At 50.2% G+C, this 15,503-nt stretch overlaps 1 protein-coding gene across 3 annotated transcripts in view; it reads right to left on the bottom strand.

The window, feature by feature from the left end:
• Nucleotides 1–4,296: 4,296 nt before the first annotated feature.
• Sec14l5 (SEC14 like lipid binding 5) overlaps nucleotides 4,297–15,503 on the bottom strand; it is a 39,865-nt gene continuing 28,658 nt past the window's right edge. For 2 of the 3 annotated variants that reach the window (XM_063226427.1, XM_003477733.4), the window contains exons 10-16: nucleotides 15,403–15,473; nucleotides 13,284–13,455; nucleotides 12,686–12,820; nucleotides 11,307–11,441; nucleotides 10,742–10,969; nucleotides 8,561–8,739; nucleotides 4,297–7,259 (exon numbers count right to left, since the gene is read on the bottom strand). In XM_063226427.1, the coding sequence (XP_063082497.1) occupies nucleotides 7,148–7,259; nucleotides 8,561–8,739; nucleotides 10,742–10,969; nucleotides 11,307–11,441; nucleotides 12,686–12,820; nucleotides 13,284–13,455; nucleotides 15,403–15,473 (1,032 nt within the window). In that variant the 3' untranslated portion in view covers nucleotides 4,297–7,147. The remainder of the gene's footprint in view (nucleotides 7,260–8,560; nucleotides 8,740–10,741; nucleotides 10,970–11,306; nucleotides 11,442–12,685; nucleotides 12,821–13,283; nucleotides 13,456–15,402; nucleotides 15,474–15,503) is intronic. The other variant, XM_063226428.1, reaches the window with a different exon arrangement.

Genomic DNA, 15,503 nt, shown 5'->3' with positions numbered 1-15,503 from the left:
TCGCACTTTGCCATCTTCTGTCGACAAAGAAGGCCACCAGACCAACCCAAGTTCAGGGGATGCAGGCTCTATCTACTGAAAGGCTGCAAGGTCGGGCACCTGATGGGCATCTTCCTGAGTGGAGTTCCCAGCCTAACTACAGGTTGAAGTATTCCCCTGGAATGTTACATAATTCAAGACACGTCCATGTCTAGACACACTGAGTCAGAATCTTGGAGAATGAGAGGGGATCTTGGATTTACCAGGAGCACCCCTGAGGTGCCTGAGGCAACAGCCTCAGTAACAGACTGTTATGGATGCTTCCCTGGAGCCCTGACCTTTGAGAAGACATTTTTGTCCTTTGACATGCTGACAGCTAAGATGTACCATGCACTGGCTTGGCTGACTTCAGGCTAAAGGGGAGCACAGCCATACCTGAGCAGAGTCCCTGGCTAAGTGATGTTCACTAGGCAAGATGAACCTCTCCAAGGCCCTACAGAATTTTTTTTGTTGTTGGCAGCCCCGTGACTTGAACTCAGGGCCTTCACATGGAGCCATATCCCTGGCCCTTTTTTGTTTTTTGAGATGGGTCTCGCCAAGTCATCCAGGCTGGGCTTGAATTTATAGTCGAGACTGTCTCAGCTTCCCAGAGTGTTGGGATTTAATTTGTTACGAGAATAATGATTATCTTTACCTGAGGAATGTCCAAATCCTCTTAGTTTAGTAACCACAGTGGCTTAGGCTGGGGCCCCAGAAACAAGGCCTGGAGAATAAGAACCTGGGCCATGAGAGCAAGTGGGTTATTTGAGAGATGACCCCAGGAGCACTGGTAGGGTTAACAGAAATAGAAAGACAGCCTGGACAGATGCACTAGTGAGCTGGTGAATAATATGAGCAGGGGCCTCAGTGCTGCAGGAGACCTCAGGGGACTGTAGAACATGCCCCATTTGTGTCACTGGAAGACAAGGGGTGTTTAGCAACCTGCACCCATTCATCACAGGTTGTGTTACTCCTGGGGTCATCTCCAAGGGACAAAAGGTATACTGCCACCAAAGGCAGCCATCCAAGAGGAGATGTGGATTCATGGGTCAGTGTGTTAGTTAATTTTCTTTCATTGTTGAGACAAAATGCCTGATTCCCAATACCTGAACCAAAGGAAGGTTTATTTCTTACAGTTCTGGGGGTTTCGGTCCATACTCAGCTGGCTCCTAGGCAGGGTGGCATAGCAGGGCAGCTATTCATGGCCACCACTGCAAACAGCAAGTGTGAACAGAGCAGAAGAGGAAAGACATGCCTTCTTCCTGCCCTTACACGGTATGCCGGCTCCACCCCTGGGCAGGCACAGCACTCACACCATCAACCTCAGCACCAGACAACAAACCAATCATGAGCGCCAGTTTTAGCCATGTCCATGTTTGCATGAGGCTTGACGGGGTGAGGGATGATGATCCAAACACAAACCATAACAGACAGGCAGCCCTCTGGACAAACTGGCCCACAGTCCCTGCAGCCTGGTGTGGGGCCTGAGAGTTCTGTGCACACAGTAGTTACCCCTATGATTTATGTCAATCTGCCAAGCCCTTCATGGAATGTCAGCATTGGGATGGACCCCAGATGGGGTCTAACTGGGGCCAAGAGTGGGCTGTCTTTGGAATCATGAAATAAAGTTTGAGTGTGAATCTACAGCTCTTGCTAGTTTCTGAAAGCTGTCTATCTCAGAAACAGCTGCCACAGGAAGTTCACTGAGGGGCTTCAAATTGTGCTTCCTTACAAATGACTTAGTGGGGATGGGCACTGATAGAGGGGAGGGGATGAAGTTGGAGTTTGCAGCAGCCCCTGCCTCTGGCCTCCCTGGGAGCCACAGCCACATGTCCTTCCAAGCCCTGCCAAGTCCTATGTAGCTTCTGGGGCCAAGATCCATTCATGATGTCCCAGAGGGCTGCACGGAGGCACAGCCTCTAGGCCACTCGAGAGCCCTGAGCCTGTTCTGTGCTCTCTGGCCTAGGCCCCAGGAGGCCTCCAGGGAGAATCAATGGCTTCAACAGACGTCAGTAGAGACCTGCAACTGAGCCCTGATCCCAGCTCTTGTCCCTTTGGGAGCTATCCTCCCAGGCGTGGCTGTCCTTTCTCCATATCCCAGGCACCCACAGGTCAGCTGATCATTCCTCTGAGATCTGTTGCTTGCGCTCATGAGAAACCCACAGAGTCATAGTGTGTGATGTATTGTTTCCTTTCCCTCTGTTGCATGTGTGGTCAGGTCTGTGAGGATGGCCCTACAGGCCATTCCACTAAGAGCCACACCTCCTCCACTCTCCTAGCTGACAGTCTATGACCTCCCACTGTCCTACCACCCTTTCAGAGTCCTGAGATGTATGTGACAGCCAGTACCCCTGCTTTGTGCCCCACAGGCTTTGGGGAAGGAAGGACAATACCTAAGGAGGAACCTGCATGCCATTCTGACATCAGGACTATGGCTGTCCCAAACCCCAGGGCATAGGGCAGAGCAGCCCAGAAAGGATGGAGTACAGGCCTCACTTCCCCTGTATACATGAGTCATCCAGATACCCTTGGGCAAGTTGAGCAAACTTGGGGTTCTGCACACCAACACCACTAATAAACTGTGTGTCTGTTTATATGTAGCATGGACATGTGAAGGGTCACACAGCATCCCCCCCAAATCCATATCCACCCAGAACCTCTGCATGGTCTCTGGAATTAGGGTCTTTTTTGTTGTTGTTTAATGGTAGCAAAGTTTTGTTAAACTAGGAAAGGAAACAGGCTCTTCAGAGCGAGTATGGGCCAAGTTAAATCAGGAAGAACAACACTTGCTACAGCATGAGGGGAGCCAGCATGCAAGAGAGAACACAGTGGCCATGGAATCAGAATCTTTGCAGATGGAATGAGTTAAGGATCTCCAGACAATGACATAGTGGATCTAGAATGAACCACAAGCTGTGTTCTTGTAAGAAAGACACAGGAGGAAGCTATGTGATGAAAGACAGAGGCTGAAGGGATGGGGCCACCCATCCCTTACAGATGGGATGGGAACTCCTGCAGCCACCAGTTTTAACTCCCACCCCCACTTATGGTAATTTGTTACAGCAACCCCAGAAACTTTAAATAGATCTGATTTCATACATAAAATGTGCGATCCCACTTGGATGTGGTGGTGAACATCTGTAATTCCAGCACTCTAGAAAGACAGGCAAGAGGATCACATGTTTGAGCCCAGCCTGGGAACATAGCTATTTAGAGAGACTGTATTTTAAAAAAAAGAAAATTAAAATTACAAGGCTAGGGATACAGCTCAGTGTGAAAGTTCTGAGGTCAATCCCTAGTAACACCCAAAAAGAAGTGTGACCTCTTTTAGAACAATCTGCAGCCCCTTGGGGATGGTACTGACCTGTTGCAAATGCTCCTAGAGTCTCAGAAGCAGCATCTGGTCAACTCCCCAATAAGCCAAAGGCAATGCCAAGGTTTGGGGAAAGTCCATAACAGGAGGCTCCAAATCTCAAATGTTTAAAGCCTCTGGTGGCACAAAATATCAACCAGACAAGAAATATCCCACCTCACTGTCCACAATAGTGTTGAAAAGAATGATACTATTTTCATTGAACAATTAATTGTATGAAGGGGAGGGGAATTTCTAGAAAGTGTAAGAAAAAGACACAAACCAAGAACCTAAAGCTCTTCTTATTCCATATCCTAGGCCAGGGATTTAGCTCAGCAGCACAAGCACCTGCCTGGCAAGCATGAGGTCATGAGTTCAATCCCCAGCCCAAAAAAAAATAGCATATTTCCATGTCCTGAGAAAAATTTTCTCCATGGCTGAGGGAACACCTCTCAGAATGATGCATGCCCTAGCCAGGCACGGTAGCATAACCTGTAATCCCAGCATTCTGGAAGGCTGAAGCAGGAGGATCCCAAGTTTTCATGAGTAATTTAGCAATTTAGGGAGATCCTGTCTCAAAATTAAAAAAAAAAAATTAAAGGCGTAGCTTCATGGGGATGGCCCTTGGTTCAATCTCCACTACCACAAAATAACATTAAGAGCCAGGGATATAACTCAGCAGCACAGATCCCAGCAAGCATGAAATACACCAAGTTTGATTCTTGGTACTCCCCCCAAATAGTAACAATAGTAATGTTCTTTCCAATTAGAAAGTTTGTCCATAATATGAGCAACTTCTAAAAGGGAAAGTGCCTGCAGTGTCTTAACCTTCATGTTCTCTGGATGTCACCAAACTGTCTCACAAACACTGGCGGGCGGCACCTCAGGGAAGAACCTCCCATGTTTGGGCAGGAAACACTCAACAATCACAATTACCACAGACCTTTATTGACTGCTTTCTGTGTGTAAGACATTGTGCTAAAGACTCTGCAGCCATTCTCATTTTGTTCCATTGCAACCCAGTGAGGTAGGTGCTGCTATCCCCATTTTACAAATGAGGAGACTAAGGCACTAAGAGGTTAAGTCATTCGAGGTTACACAGCTATAAGAGGAAGGCTGGGTTTTGAACCCCAGTCTAAATCCCATACCCGGGCTCCTAAACACTCTAAACACCATGGTGCTCTCGATGGTTCTGACCTGGCCAGGTTGAAGTGATGAATGAGATGGAGAGAGAAACCCAGCCAGGCTGCTTCCAGGTCCTCGGTCTGGGGAAACTTAAAAGACTGAAGCCTGACAGCCCCTCCTATGCTGGTTTTCACTGCAAGGTCCCTGAGGCAAAGCAGCCTGTGACAATTCTTTGTGTGGATTTTAGAGACCTGACCACAGAGCAACAAGCAGACTCTGCTGTGGACCTCTCTCAGTTGGGGGTGAAGCCCGGCTCCCCCTGTCCATGAAGGAAGTCTTTCCAGTTCCCTGTCCCTCCTGCAGGGAATTTCAATCAAGGATCCCAGCCCATTGGCCCTGTTGTCAAGTACTCCACATGTGCCCAAACAGCCCATCAGAACCTTCCATATCTTCAATGAGAAAGTACCTTTCTCCATCTTAGAAACTACAAGCCCTGTGGAGACAGATTTGGGGCTGCTGGCAACCCCCTTTCTCCCCAAGTGGGAGAAAGAATGAGGCCAATGTGAAAATGAACACAGCATCGAGAGATCTGGGTGCAGCTGAGAGGCCTGGAGACACTGACCTCCTGGATCCAGCCATGCCTAAACAAGACCCTTGCCCAGTCATCCCAGATACAGGACCAAGAAATTCCCTTAGTTGTAAGACTATTTTAGCTGGAGCACGCTGGGTGGGGCACCTGAGGTTGCTTACCCAATGCCTCTGGCTGAATGTGGCCCAGTAGACCTTCCTCTCTATAATCAACAGGTCTAGCTTCTCCCTAGGGAAAGCCTTCTCATTCACTAGGCAATAAAGGTACAAACACCACCAAGATAGCTTATCCCAAAATACTTCTAGAGTAGCACTTAGGTTTGACAGACAAGCTAGAAATTCTTTAAGAGCATTGAGAACACTGTAAACAGCCCTCAGTGGTAAACACTTAGTGACATGAGACCACGTAGCTTTGAGAATGTCTCCCTCCAGTCACTGTCACCCCATATATGCACACTGAGCACATACCCTCCCACAGGGTACATAATCATGTGTTCTGTTCCTGTACCTGAGACGCAACAGTGCCAGTAGGGCTGTGACAGGTCCAGATCGAGGGGGAGGGTGCTTCCCAGGACACCCCTTTTCCACTGACCTCTGCTTGAGACTGAGGTTAATGTGGGAGCCTGTCCTTGTTCTTCTTGTCCTACCATTACTGAGCTTGCATCAAAGTGACAGTGCCTATACTTGTAAACCCAGCCCCTTGGCCTAGGGATTCTGGGCCTATTCATACCAATAGTAGAATTGGTTCCTGCATGGGCACCACAACGGGAGTCCAGATCCCATGTTGAGAGCCTGGATCCAGCCTTACCCAAAACCTAAGAGCTTGTTAAGCCAGTTACACACACCCATGAATGGCCACCCTTTTGTGTTTAAGCCACTGAAAGGTGAATTTCTGTGGCTTACAGCCACAGCAGGTCATAATTAAATAGGTCCCTAGTAGAGAAAGAGATCTCCAGAGGAGTGTAGAGACAGCCTGAGTCATCTCATCACTGCCTGGAACTTGGCAGGAGCCCTCAGCTTCTCCATCCTCTCCAAATCAAGGTGGTCAAGGTTAGGCCATTCGAGCCAAGTTCTGGAAAATGGATTTCCAGTCCAAGGCAAGCCACTTTCCCCACTCCCAGAAACTACAATATTAACTTCCATCACAGCCCCTGTGCATGTGCAAGGACACAGGTCTTCCTTAGGCAATCGGATGCTGAGGAGACCGCCAGCCCTTTCTGCCTGCCAGATGATCTTTTCCTTTTTTTTTTTTTTTTTTTTTTTTGATACAAGATCTTGCTATGCAGTTCAGGCTGGCCTCAAACTCACAGCAGTTCTCCTGCCTCAGCCTTCCTAGTGCTAGGATTACAGGGCTGGGCCACCATGCATGGCCTGTTTCTCTTGAGATGGAGACCCAGTACTCCTTGAGGGACACCTTACACTGTTTAGGCTGTATCATTGGCTCCGGGCACGTGCACATGGTCCATGTTGACCAATCAATGCACTGCAGCCCACCTCTAAGACTCACAGTGATTGTCAAAAATTGAACACATGAATCTGCTGCCCAACCAACATTCTCCATTCCCTGACAACCATAATTGGTTCTGGAATAGCTATGGCCCTAGCAGACTGTTGAGAGGCAATTCTCAGAGGTGGACTAGAACTTTTTGGAGAGGTTCCCTTCCACACTGAACCAGGGAAGAGGAGAGGGCATTCTACAGTGACGGGTACCTTACATAGGGAAAGCCCACAGGAGAAGGAAGCCAACCCAGAGAGAACACAGTGAGTGGTGAGAACAGCTGAGTCCTGGTCCAGGGAAACCTAAAGGTGGGATTCACATGCTCGGGCCTTTCCTTAACACCAAGTCCAAAGGAGATGGTTCTGGCCTGGCAGCATCCAGTACCCTGACTTGGAGTTTTTGCCTCACACAGGCTGAGGGCAAGACCTTTGCCATCTGGTCCAGACACCCCAACTTTGACAGCAGTTAGACTGGCCTTTCCAGCCCACACATTCTCCTGGGCCTCTGGGCATGCTGGCCTCCCACACTGGACACTTTCAGATGTGGCCCTGAGGGCTTGGGGTCAGCTATCTGGAGACCAGGGAGCTTCGGTGGGACTGGCTAGAAGAGGAGGATGAAGTGGCAGCACTGAGTTGGGAGAAGCCACTGGTGCAGGATTCCAGGCTGGACATGGATCCCCTAGGGAGGAAGACACAGCAAAGTTACCTTCTGGTACAAAAGCTGTTAGAGCTGCAAACAAGACCCCAGGGGTCATTCCACAAGGGGCCTCAGCCTGTGCAGAGGGAAAAGTCAGTGACGCAGTAATGATAAATGAAGCACCCTCACGTCCCTGCCTCTTGCCCCCTGGCAGAGCCAAGACCGTGCAGGGCTCAGACCTGGGCCCTGATGTGGCCAGAGGCCTCCCCAGCCTCGGGAGGTCCAGCCCCAGCTCATACCCTCTCACTATTTGCAGTCAAACCTGGCCTTGTTCCAGTTCCTCTGACTCAGTCTCTGTGTATGCTGAGCGTGGAGGGAAGCATCTCCACAGTGCTGAACCATCCCAGTTATTTCTGCTTCAGGTCAGAGCTGTCCACAAGTACTCTCTGTGTGACTGACTTGTTCTGTGTCTGGGCTGTCCATCGTGGCAGCCATGGCCATGCAAGGCTATATGTGGAGTGCTCAAAACGTGCTTAGTGCCACTAAGACACTGAACTCTTCTTTTCATTTGGTTCTCTTTGCTATGTTTAGCTTCGGGTGGCTTGCAGCAGATTTAACTCATTATTTTTAGATGAAAACACAGACGTATCCTGAAGCAGAATGTAAAATCACATTCATTTATAAAGGCAAAATGGAAGGCCTTAAAGACTTTTCCTGTAACACCTCTGAAGCCTCTGCTTCATTTCTAGGCATTTACCATATGCCCAGGTGACAGGCAAGCTTCCCCCAATCATTTCATCCTTACCATGAATTTGTGAGGAGGCGCTCCAGCGGTTCCCATTCAACAGATAAAGTGCCTGAAGCTAAGAGCGGTGAAGACCTTGCCTGAGGTCACACAGCAGTCAGGAATAGCGGGCAGTCATAACCACTATACCTCTCTGTCTCTCCGAAAGCAACAACTTGTGACAGTTGTCTATAAGACACTGTTCTGGAATGTTCTAAATAGCTCCCAGCCTAATGGAATTCTAGGAGTGAAGATGGGTGTCCCTTTTTCCTGCCCTGTCCCCAACTGCTCTGTCATATTGGGCTTCCTTCTGTCAGGCCTTTGTCTAATGGGAGGGGGGTGCCATGAAAGGAGAATGAGAAGCAGCACTCAGGCCTCTTTCTCACACGAAGGGCCCCTCCTTGTACCTGCAGGGTTCTAGCAACAGCCATACCAAGTCATGCCCAACCGTGGAGAAGCCTGCCTAGCAGCAGGGCAGAGCCCAGGCAGCCACAGTTATCTGCACTCCCAGGAGTGGAGACACCCAGGGTTCTGGGACCTCCCCTCGCCCCCATCCTACCTGAAGTCTTCAGAGGCCAGCACCTCACAATAGTAGAGGAGTTTGCACTTAGGCCCAGGGCTGTGCAGGGCTGTCAGGACATCATCCACACCCAGGAGGCTGCAGGCCACGCTGCTCAGGGGGCTGTGCACCTGCCACTGCAGCAAGTAGACTCCAGGCCACCGTGTCACATGGGATCCCTGGAACACAGCAGCTGTGCTTTGAGGCCTGAGGTCCTCAGGGTATGGTGAGGAGGCTGGGCCTCCTAGGGCTGGCCTTGGGAATAGGGCTTTTCCTAGCTGTCCTTCCAGCAGCCCAATGAAAACCCTCTAAAAGGGCCTCCTGAAGTCACCCTGGCTGTTACCACTCTATCTGTGGGACCACAGCCTCCCATGAATCTGAAGGAGTCAAGGACAGGGAGTGACAGCAAAAGTGGATTCTGGTCGTGCCGAGCAAGGTGTGCAAACTGAGGGAGTTAGGGAAAGAGCAGCAGGGAGCCCACAGGTGCTTGGAAAGCTTCAGTGGGGCAAGCTTGCAGAGGCTGAGATGTTACAAGAAGAGCAACAGCGGGGGCTGGGGATTTTGCTCAGCGGCATAAGCGCCTGCCTTGCAAGCAGGCAGTCATGAGTTCGATCCCCGGTACCGATAAAAAGGAAAAAGACAAAAAAAAAAAAAAAAAAGAGCAACAGCAACTTTAGTAGTGGTGCACACCCATAAATACAGCACTCTCGAAGGCTGATGAAGGAGGATCCCAGACTCAAGGCCAGCCTGGACATTTTAGCTACTTAGCAAACTCTGTCTTAAATATATAAAAAGGGCTAGGGATGTAACTCAATGTGGAGGCCCTGGGTTAAATCCTCAGTTCTGGGGGTGGGGTGGGGGAATTTGAGGAAGCATTGGGTTGTTGAGTGGGCACTAGGGTGCTGGTATGTGACATGAAAGACAAGACAGCCTCCCACTCCTGGAAACTCCAGTAAGATCCAAGGTGCTTCCAAGATGTGTACACAAGTGTATATGTGCATTGTGAGGTGGGGATGAGGCCACCTGGAGTGCTGGCCTCACAGAGAAGCATCCAAATTCAGTGCCTAGACCTGCAGCTTCTTTGCTATGTCAGTGCTCACATGAGCACGCTTCAGGACTGCTTGGGAGAGACGGTGTGTAAACTCCAGACCCCACAGCCAAGAGATTCAGCGTTGGCCTGCCAGCTGTAGGGCCCAGCGACCTGCATCTTTGACAAATGTCTAAGAGATTCTGAGATAGGGATCCTGGGGTCCTGAATCTGCTTACTGACCTCAGAATCTTAGTACTTCCCCTCCCATCCAAAATATCCCTGCAACTCACTGTGCTCCCCAAACCTTCCCCCCGCCTTCAACCTTGTTCTTGCTACCTCCCACCTGGAACGTCCTCTGCTCTCACTCCCTCCCAGACATGAAAGGGCCACCCCCAAGGCCTCCTCCATACTTAGACCTCTTCGACTCAGGCAGGGAATTGGAACTTGGAACCCCAACACCCTCACCCTTCTCCCTGTCTGAAAAGTGCAGTGAGTGGAATAGTAACCCGCCTCCACCGCCCGCCACAAAGCTCATGGCCACTGGGACCACAGGATGCAACCTTATTTGGAAAGTATCGGCAGTTAAAGATTTAGGGGGTCCTAAACATAATGACCAGTGTCCAATCTCCTTGTAAGAGAGAAGAGCGGCAGATTTGAGATCCAGAGAATAGATCCATGTAAGGACAGGGCCAAGGCTGGGACGGTGCATCCACAGCCAAGGTGGGCTGAGCACTGCAGAAGCTTCCAGTCAGAAAGGAGGAGAGGCTCCCTCGAGCCTTTGCAGGATGACCACCCTGCAGACACCTTGATACTGCACTTGTACTCTCTGAACATTGTGACAATACATTTCTGTTTAGTTCAGCAGTCACAATTCAATCCTGTTATGATTCCCCTTTCCCAGATGGGTAAACTGAGAGTCCAGGCCTGAGCTCTCCCCCAGCACACAGATGCCTCTCAGCACAGCACCACGTCTTTCCCCATGTCCCCGAGTGCCATGTGGCAAGTAAGCATGTATTAAACAGATACTGTGTGTCCCTGCTGTCCTATAGGTTGCTGAAGCCAAAGACCATGGCCTATTTTTCCACCCCTGCAATCCCAGTGCCTGCCACACATGCCATGAAATGGTGACTGAATGATGGAAAGCCACGAACCTGGATGCTCTCCCCTTCCCGGCAAACAAGAGGTGCCTCCACACGGCTGTAATCAGTGCCCAGGACCCAGCCTTTGTCAATCAGCTGCCCACTGGTCCTGGGCCCAGGGTCCTGGGGGCTCGACTTGGGCATCTGCTTGGCATGGTACAGGCTGAACACCATATCTCCCTGAAGGATGTCGAAGTCCCAGGTAATAACTGACTCCCCCTCCAAAATCTCCACTGCAACCTGCATGAGGACAGAGGACAGCCAGGATTGGGAGGAGGGCATGAGAGGACCTCCTTCCCTGAGGTACTTGCCCAGTGCTGAGGAGCCTGCTGCCTTTCATATGAGAATCAGTGCCACCATATGAGAATGGAGACACCTCTTCCCAAAAGGCCAGTGAGGTTCCACTCTGAGTGGCCATAATGTGCCAGAGATCTGACAGCGCATGGGTGGCACCTTCGGGCAGGGTCATGATCTGACCTACTTCACATGCCAGAGCTTAGAGTCATCCCATGTCCACCCTGTGGGATCCTGACCTAGAACAACCTCTGACCCCGTAGCCTCCCAGCCCACACTGCACCTCATGGGGAGCCCCACGGAACACGCTGGCTGAGTGATAGGTCTCACTCCACTGCCGCAGCTGGTCAGCCTCCTCCTGTTCCTCCTCTGTCTGGTAAAGGGACTTGGGGACCAGACCTCCTTCAGGGACATTACACTGCAGGTCAAAGGCAAGAAGGTAGCAGGTCAGGGACTGTGGCGATCTGGCTGACCAGATCCACAGAGCAGCCCCATGAGTCCCAAGACAGCTTGGAATAGTGACCCTAACTAAGCAGATCAATGGCTCCCCTGGCCCCACTTAGCACCAGAGGCACCAGCATGGGAAGAACTATTATTCTCCCATTTCCCAAGGGAGGAGAATGGAGGCTCAGTGAGGCCTTGTGACTTGCCCAAAATCACAGAGCAGAAAGTGGTTCAGCCAGGGCACAAACCCAGTTATCAGACTATCCCCTCACAGACACACCCAAGTCACTCCTCACAGTCCTGGAATAGGGTCAAAGTCCCTTCCACACTGAACCCCACAGCACTTATGTATGCCCCTCAGAGTTAAGGGTAGTGCAATTGAAGGACTCCTGAACTCTACAGACTTCTCAAAGCCAAGGGTGCCTGGGTGGCAGGCCATCATCAAATAATGTTTCCTCATTTCACTTGCAAAACAGTAAGGCCCAACAAAATAAGGTCACTGCCAAGTGTCCTTCAATAAGTCACTCTCAGATCTACAAGTGGTAAATAAACACAAATACAGGTCTCAACAAGTGGACCTCAGGCGAGCTTAGCAGAATCCTAAAATTGGTCTCTTTTTATCCAGAAAGGGTGCCAGCATGCTGTTGGGTGTTTCTGTTAGAGGACAGAGAGCAGCCTGTGGCCCACAATGTGAATAAGAGAGCTGGGACCTAGGGACACCTGTCATTTTACCTTCAAAGGAGACAATAAAAGGGTCTGGACACCATCTGCCCTTGGAGCAGTGGCCAGTGCCAGTATGGAATGACAAGTACTTTTGGGAACACTGGCAAACTGCATAAACTTAAAATTTTATATAGGTTCAGAACCCAAGGCCAGGGGCATTGGGAGTCACCTCCCTGCTACAGAGGGCACAGAGTGGGCAGGCAACCTCTGCTGCCTAACATCTTGGAGGGGATACAGGATGGGTAAGCCTTTGCCTAGTCCTTCAGCTTCTGGAAAATTTTGTACCACTCACTATGGTTGAAAGAACCAAAGTGAGGCTCCATCCAAGTGGTGCCCTGCTCTTTAGAGTGACTTCTGCAACAAGCCCCATTCCCCAAAAAGACCTCCTGGGCAGGAGCAAAGGGATGAATACAGTCATTATCTCATATTCTCGTCACCTTCCCATGCCCAGAACCCCAGCCCCAGCCCACTCCCTACCCCCGCCCAGGGCCTCACCACACTGTCCCCTCCCAGGAAGTCAGGGATCACATCTCGGTCCAGGTAGTCCACCAGGCCTCCGGGACCCTGGTAATCACTGCCACTGTAGATGAGGAACTTCTTCCTAGTGTTCTCACTGATGAAGGGGCTGATCTGGAGAAGCAGAAACAAGAGCAAATGGACTCTCTACTGAGTATAATTCATAGAACATAGAAATAATCACTTTCAGCTGGTGGAGTCACACATGCCCGTAATCCTGGCACTCTGGGAAGATGAGGCAGGAGGCCCAGGCAACTTAATTGACTTATCAAGATCTTGTCTCAAAAAATAAAAAAGAGAGGTAGAGATGCATCGCAGTGCAATGGCCCTGGGTTCAGTCCTCAAAATCATCATCATCATCTTAAAGTGCACCCTTCTGTGGCCCTTAGTGTGCTCACTATATCATGTAAACATTGCCTCTGTCCAGTCCAGTCTCCCCAAGAGGAGACCTAGACCTGGTCATGGTCATTTCCTGTTCCTCCTCCAGTCCCTGGGAACCACTAATCTGAATTCTGTGCTTGCCTGCCCTCATGATTCCTGTAAAGGGAACCCCAGGCTATGTGGGTCTCATTCTTACCAGCGTCCAGAGAACAGGGAAAACTCGAGGGGCTCGCACAATGAGCAGCCGGCCCAGAGTCTCCGGGTAGTTGTCCTCCACCACCTCGATCATGCGCAGCAGGGCCTTCACGCCCGGTCGCCATAGGTGCCGCATGCTGAGGCCCTCCAGGTCCAGCAAGCAGGTCCAGGAGCTGTGGTGGACATGGAGCCATGCTTCACCTGACTCTGCCACCTCTCACAGCCTCCAACCCCCTCTCCAGGGATAACCCACGAGGCTCAGTGAGACAAGGCGGGGGGGGGGGGGCGGCACTGAATACCTCTGTGAATCCGCCACAGTAGGAGGGCTACTCAAGTAAAGAGTCCCAGAACATGGACTCCTAGGCCAAGTGCTCAGATTCAAGTCTCATTGCTACCTTTGAGAGCAGTGTGGCATGGACTGGGGACCTAACGTTTCGTCAAGTTAGTAGCAAGTATAGTAATGGTCCTCACCTCTAAGCAACGGTTGTTAAGGTTAAAAGATGTTAGATGCAACACTCTCTGCAAGGGAGGCACACACCATGTGTTCAGTAAACAATAGTGTTGCTATCAATTATTTAAAATATGCTAACTACTAAATAGAGTAAGCACAAGCATTAAGAACATGTGCATACAAGCCCAGCATAGTAGTGTGCACCTGTCATCCCAGCACTCTGGGAGGCTAAAGCAGGATTAAGATTAAGCCCAGCCCGGGCAACTTAATGAGACCCTTTCTCAAAACAAATAAAAATGTAAAAAAGGGCCAGATATGTAGCTCAGTATGGAGACCTGGATTCAGTCCCTAGCACTGAAAAACAAAACAAAACAAAAAATGAGCATGAACATACAGTTGGACTACTCAGGCTGATATGCCCGTTCTGCCATTTGCAGGGCAGCCTTGTCCAAGTGTTTAATCTCTCGGTGCTTCCATTCCATTACTACTAATTCATTAGGAAAATGACCAGCTTTCTGCAGTGGTTGGACCCTGTGAGCCGCTTCACCCTGAATTTTCACTCCACCCTGCCCACACCTCTGCAAGGAGGCCTCCGTGACATCCCTCATTTGAACATCTGGGATGAATTTTGTCCCTGCCTAGGTGTGTGACTGACTCTTACTCCCCACACACAATGCACCTCTGCTTAGTAACTCTTCCAACAGCAAAAGAATTTAATCTTACAAAAGCATATTTGGGGATTAAAGGTGTGACAGTTAAATTTACTTGCATTAATTTGATTGGTTTGGGAGCCACCTAAGGGACTAGTGGAGAACACTCCTGAGTGTATCTGGGTGGGTCATGGAGCCTGGCTCTGGGGGTCTATAATTGGAATCTCAGTCTTCCTCTTTAGCACCGTCTGCTTCAGGCCCCACAAACTAAGCAGCTTTGCTCCACTAGCCCCTCCACCACATTTCTACCTTGAAGCTTTTTGACCTTGGATTGAGCCCCATAAACCCTGAGCTAAATTCTCCTTCTTTGATTTATGGGTGTTAGATATTGTGTCCCAGTGTCAGGGCAGGTTCAAAAGGCTTACAGGGAAGGTCACTTTGAAAGGAACTCAAGGGCTTCAAGTCCCCTGGAAAGTGTTATATCTGTGTTTGCCTTATTGTTCAAAGCTGTCATTTTTGATAGTCCATTTGTAAGCCCACTTTACAGAGGAGAAATTGCCACTGTAAAAGGTCCCTTCCTTCAGAACCATGCCACTGTCAGTGATGGCAGCTGGAAACTCAGCTCAAGGACAGCACTTCTGAGGAATTAGAGAACATGAACCGCTCGGTAGGCAGAGAGTCCTGGGAGACTGGGCTGTCCCGGGGGACAGGTCAAAAAGGAGCATGGTCCAGAGTGCTGGGCTCAGCAAGTCAAGCCCAAAGGTCAGGGGAGACAGGGACAACTCGAACTCAGCTTTGTCACTGAGTACTCTACAACTCCAGATGAGCATAACCTGCTTCTCGTTGGGACTCAGCTTCTCCATTCAGGACGATTACAGTCCCTGCCTCAGGAGACCACGGTAAGGCTTAGGCAGGACACTGCCATACAGACCCCTGGCTCGGGGCCTGGGTAGCACACTGGCTCATAAGTGACATTGTCTCATTACTTAGGGGAAGTCCAACCTCAGCCCGATCCTTGCCTGATGGGACGGCCAAACTGTCTTGTGTTCCCTTCGCATCTCTTCTGACCTTCCTCGTTGACAGACAGAACCTGGAAGGAGGCCAGGCGCTGGGTGTGCAG

Source organism: Cavia porcellus, unplaced genomic scaffold (genome assembly GCF_034190915.1).
Source record: "Cavia porcellus strain 051 isolate PalLab524CR breed Dunkin Hartley unplaced genomic scaffold, mCavPor4.1 scaffold_16, whole genome shotgun sequence".
Lineage (NCBI taxonomy): Eukaryota > Metazoa > Chordata > Mammalia > Rodentia > Caviidae > Cavia > Cavia porcellus.
This window is presented reverse-complemented; position numbering and strand designations above follow the sequence as displayed.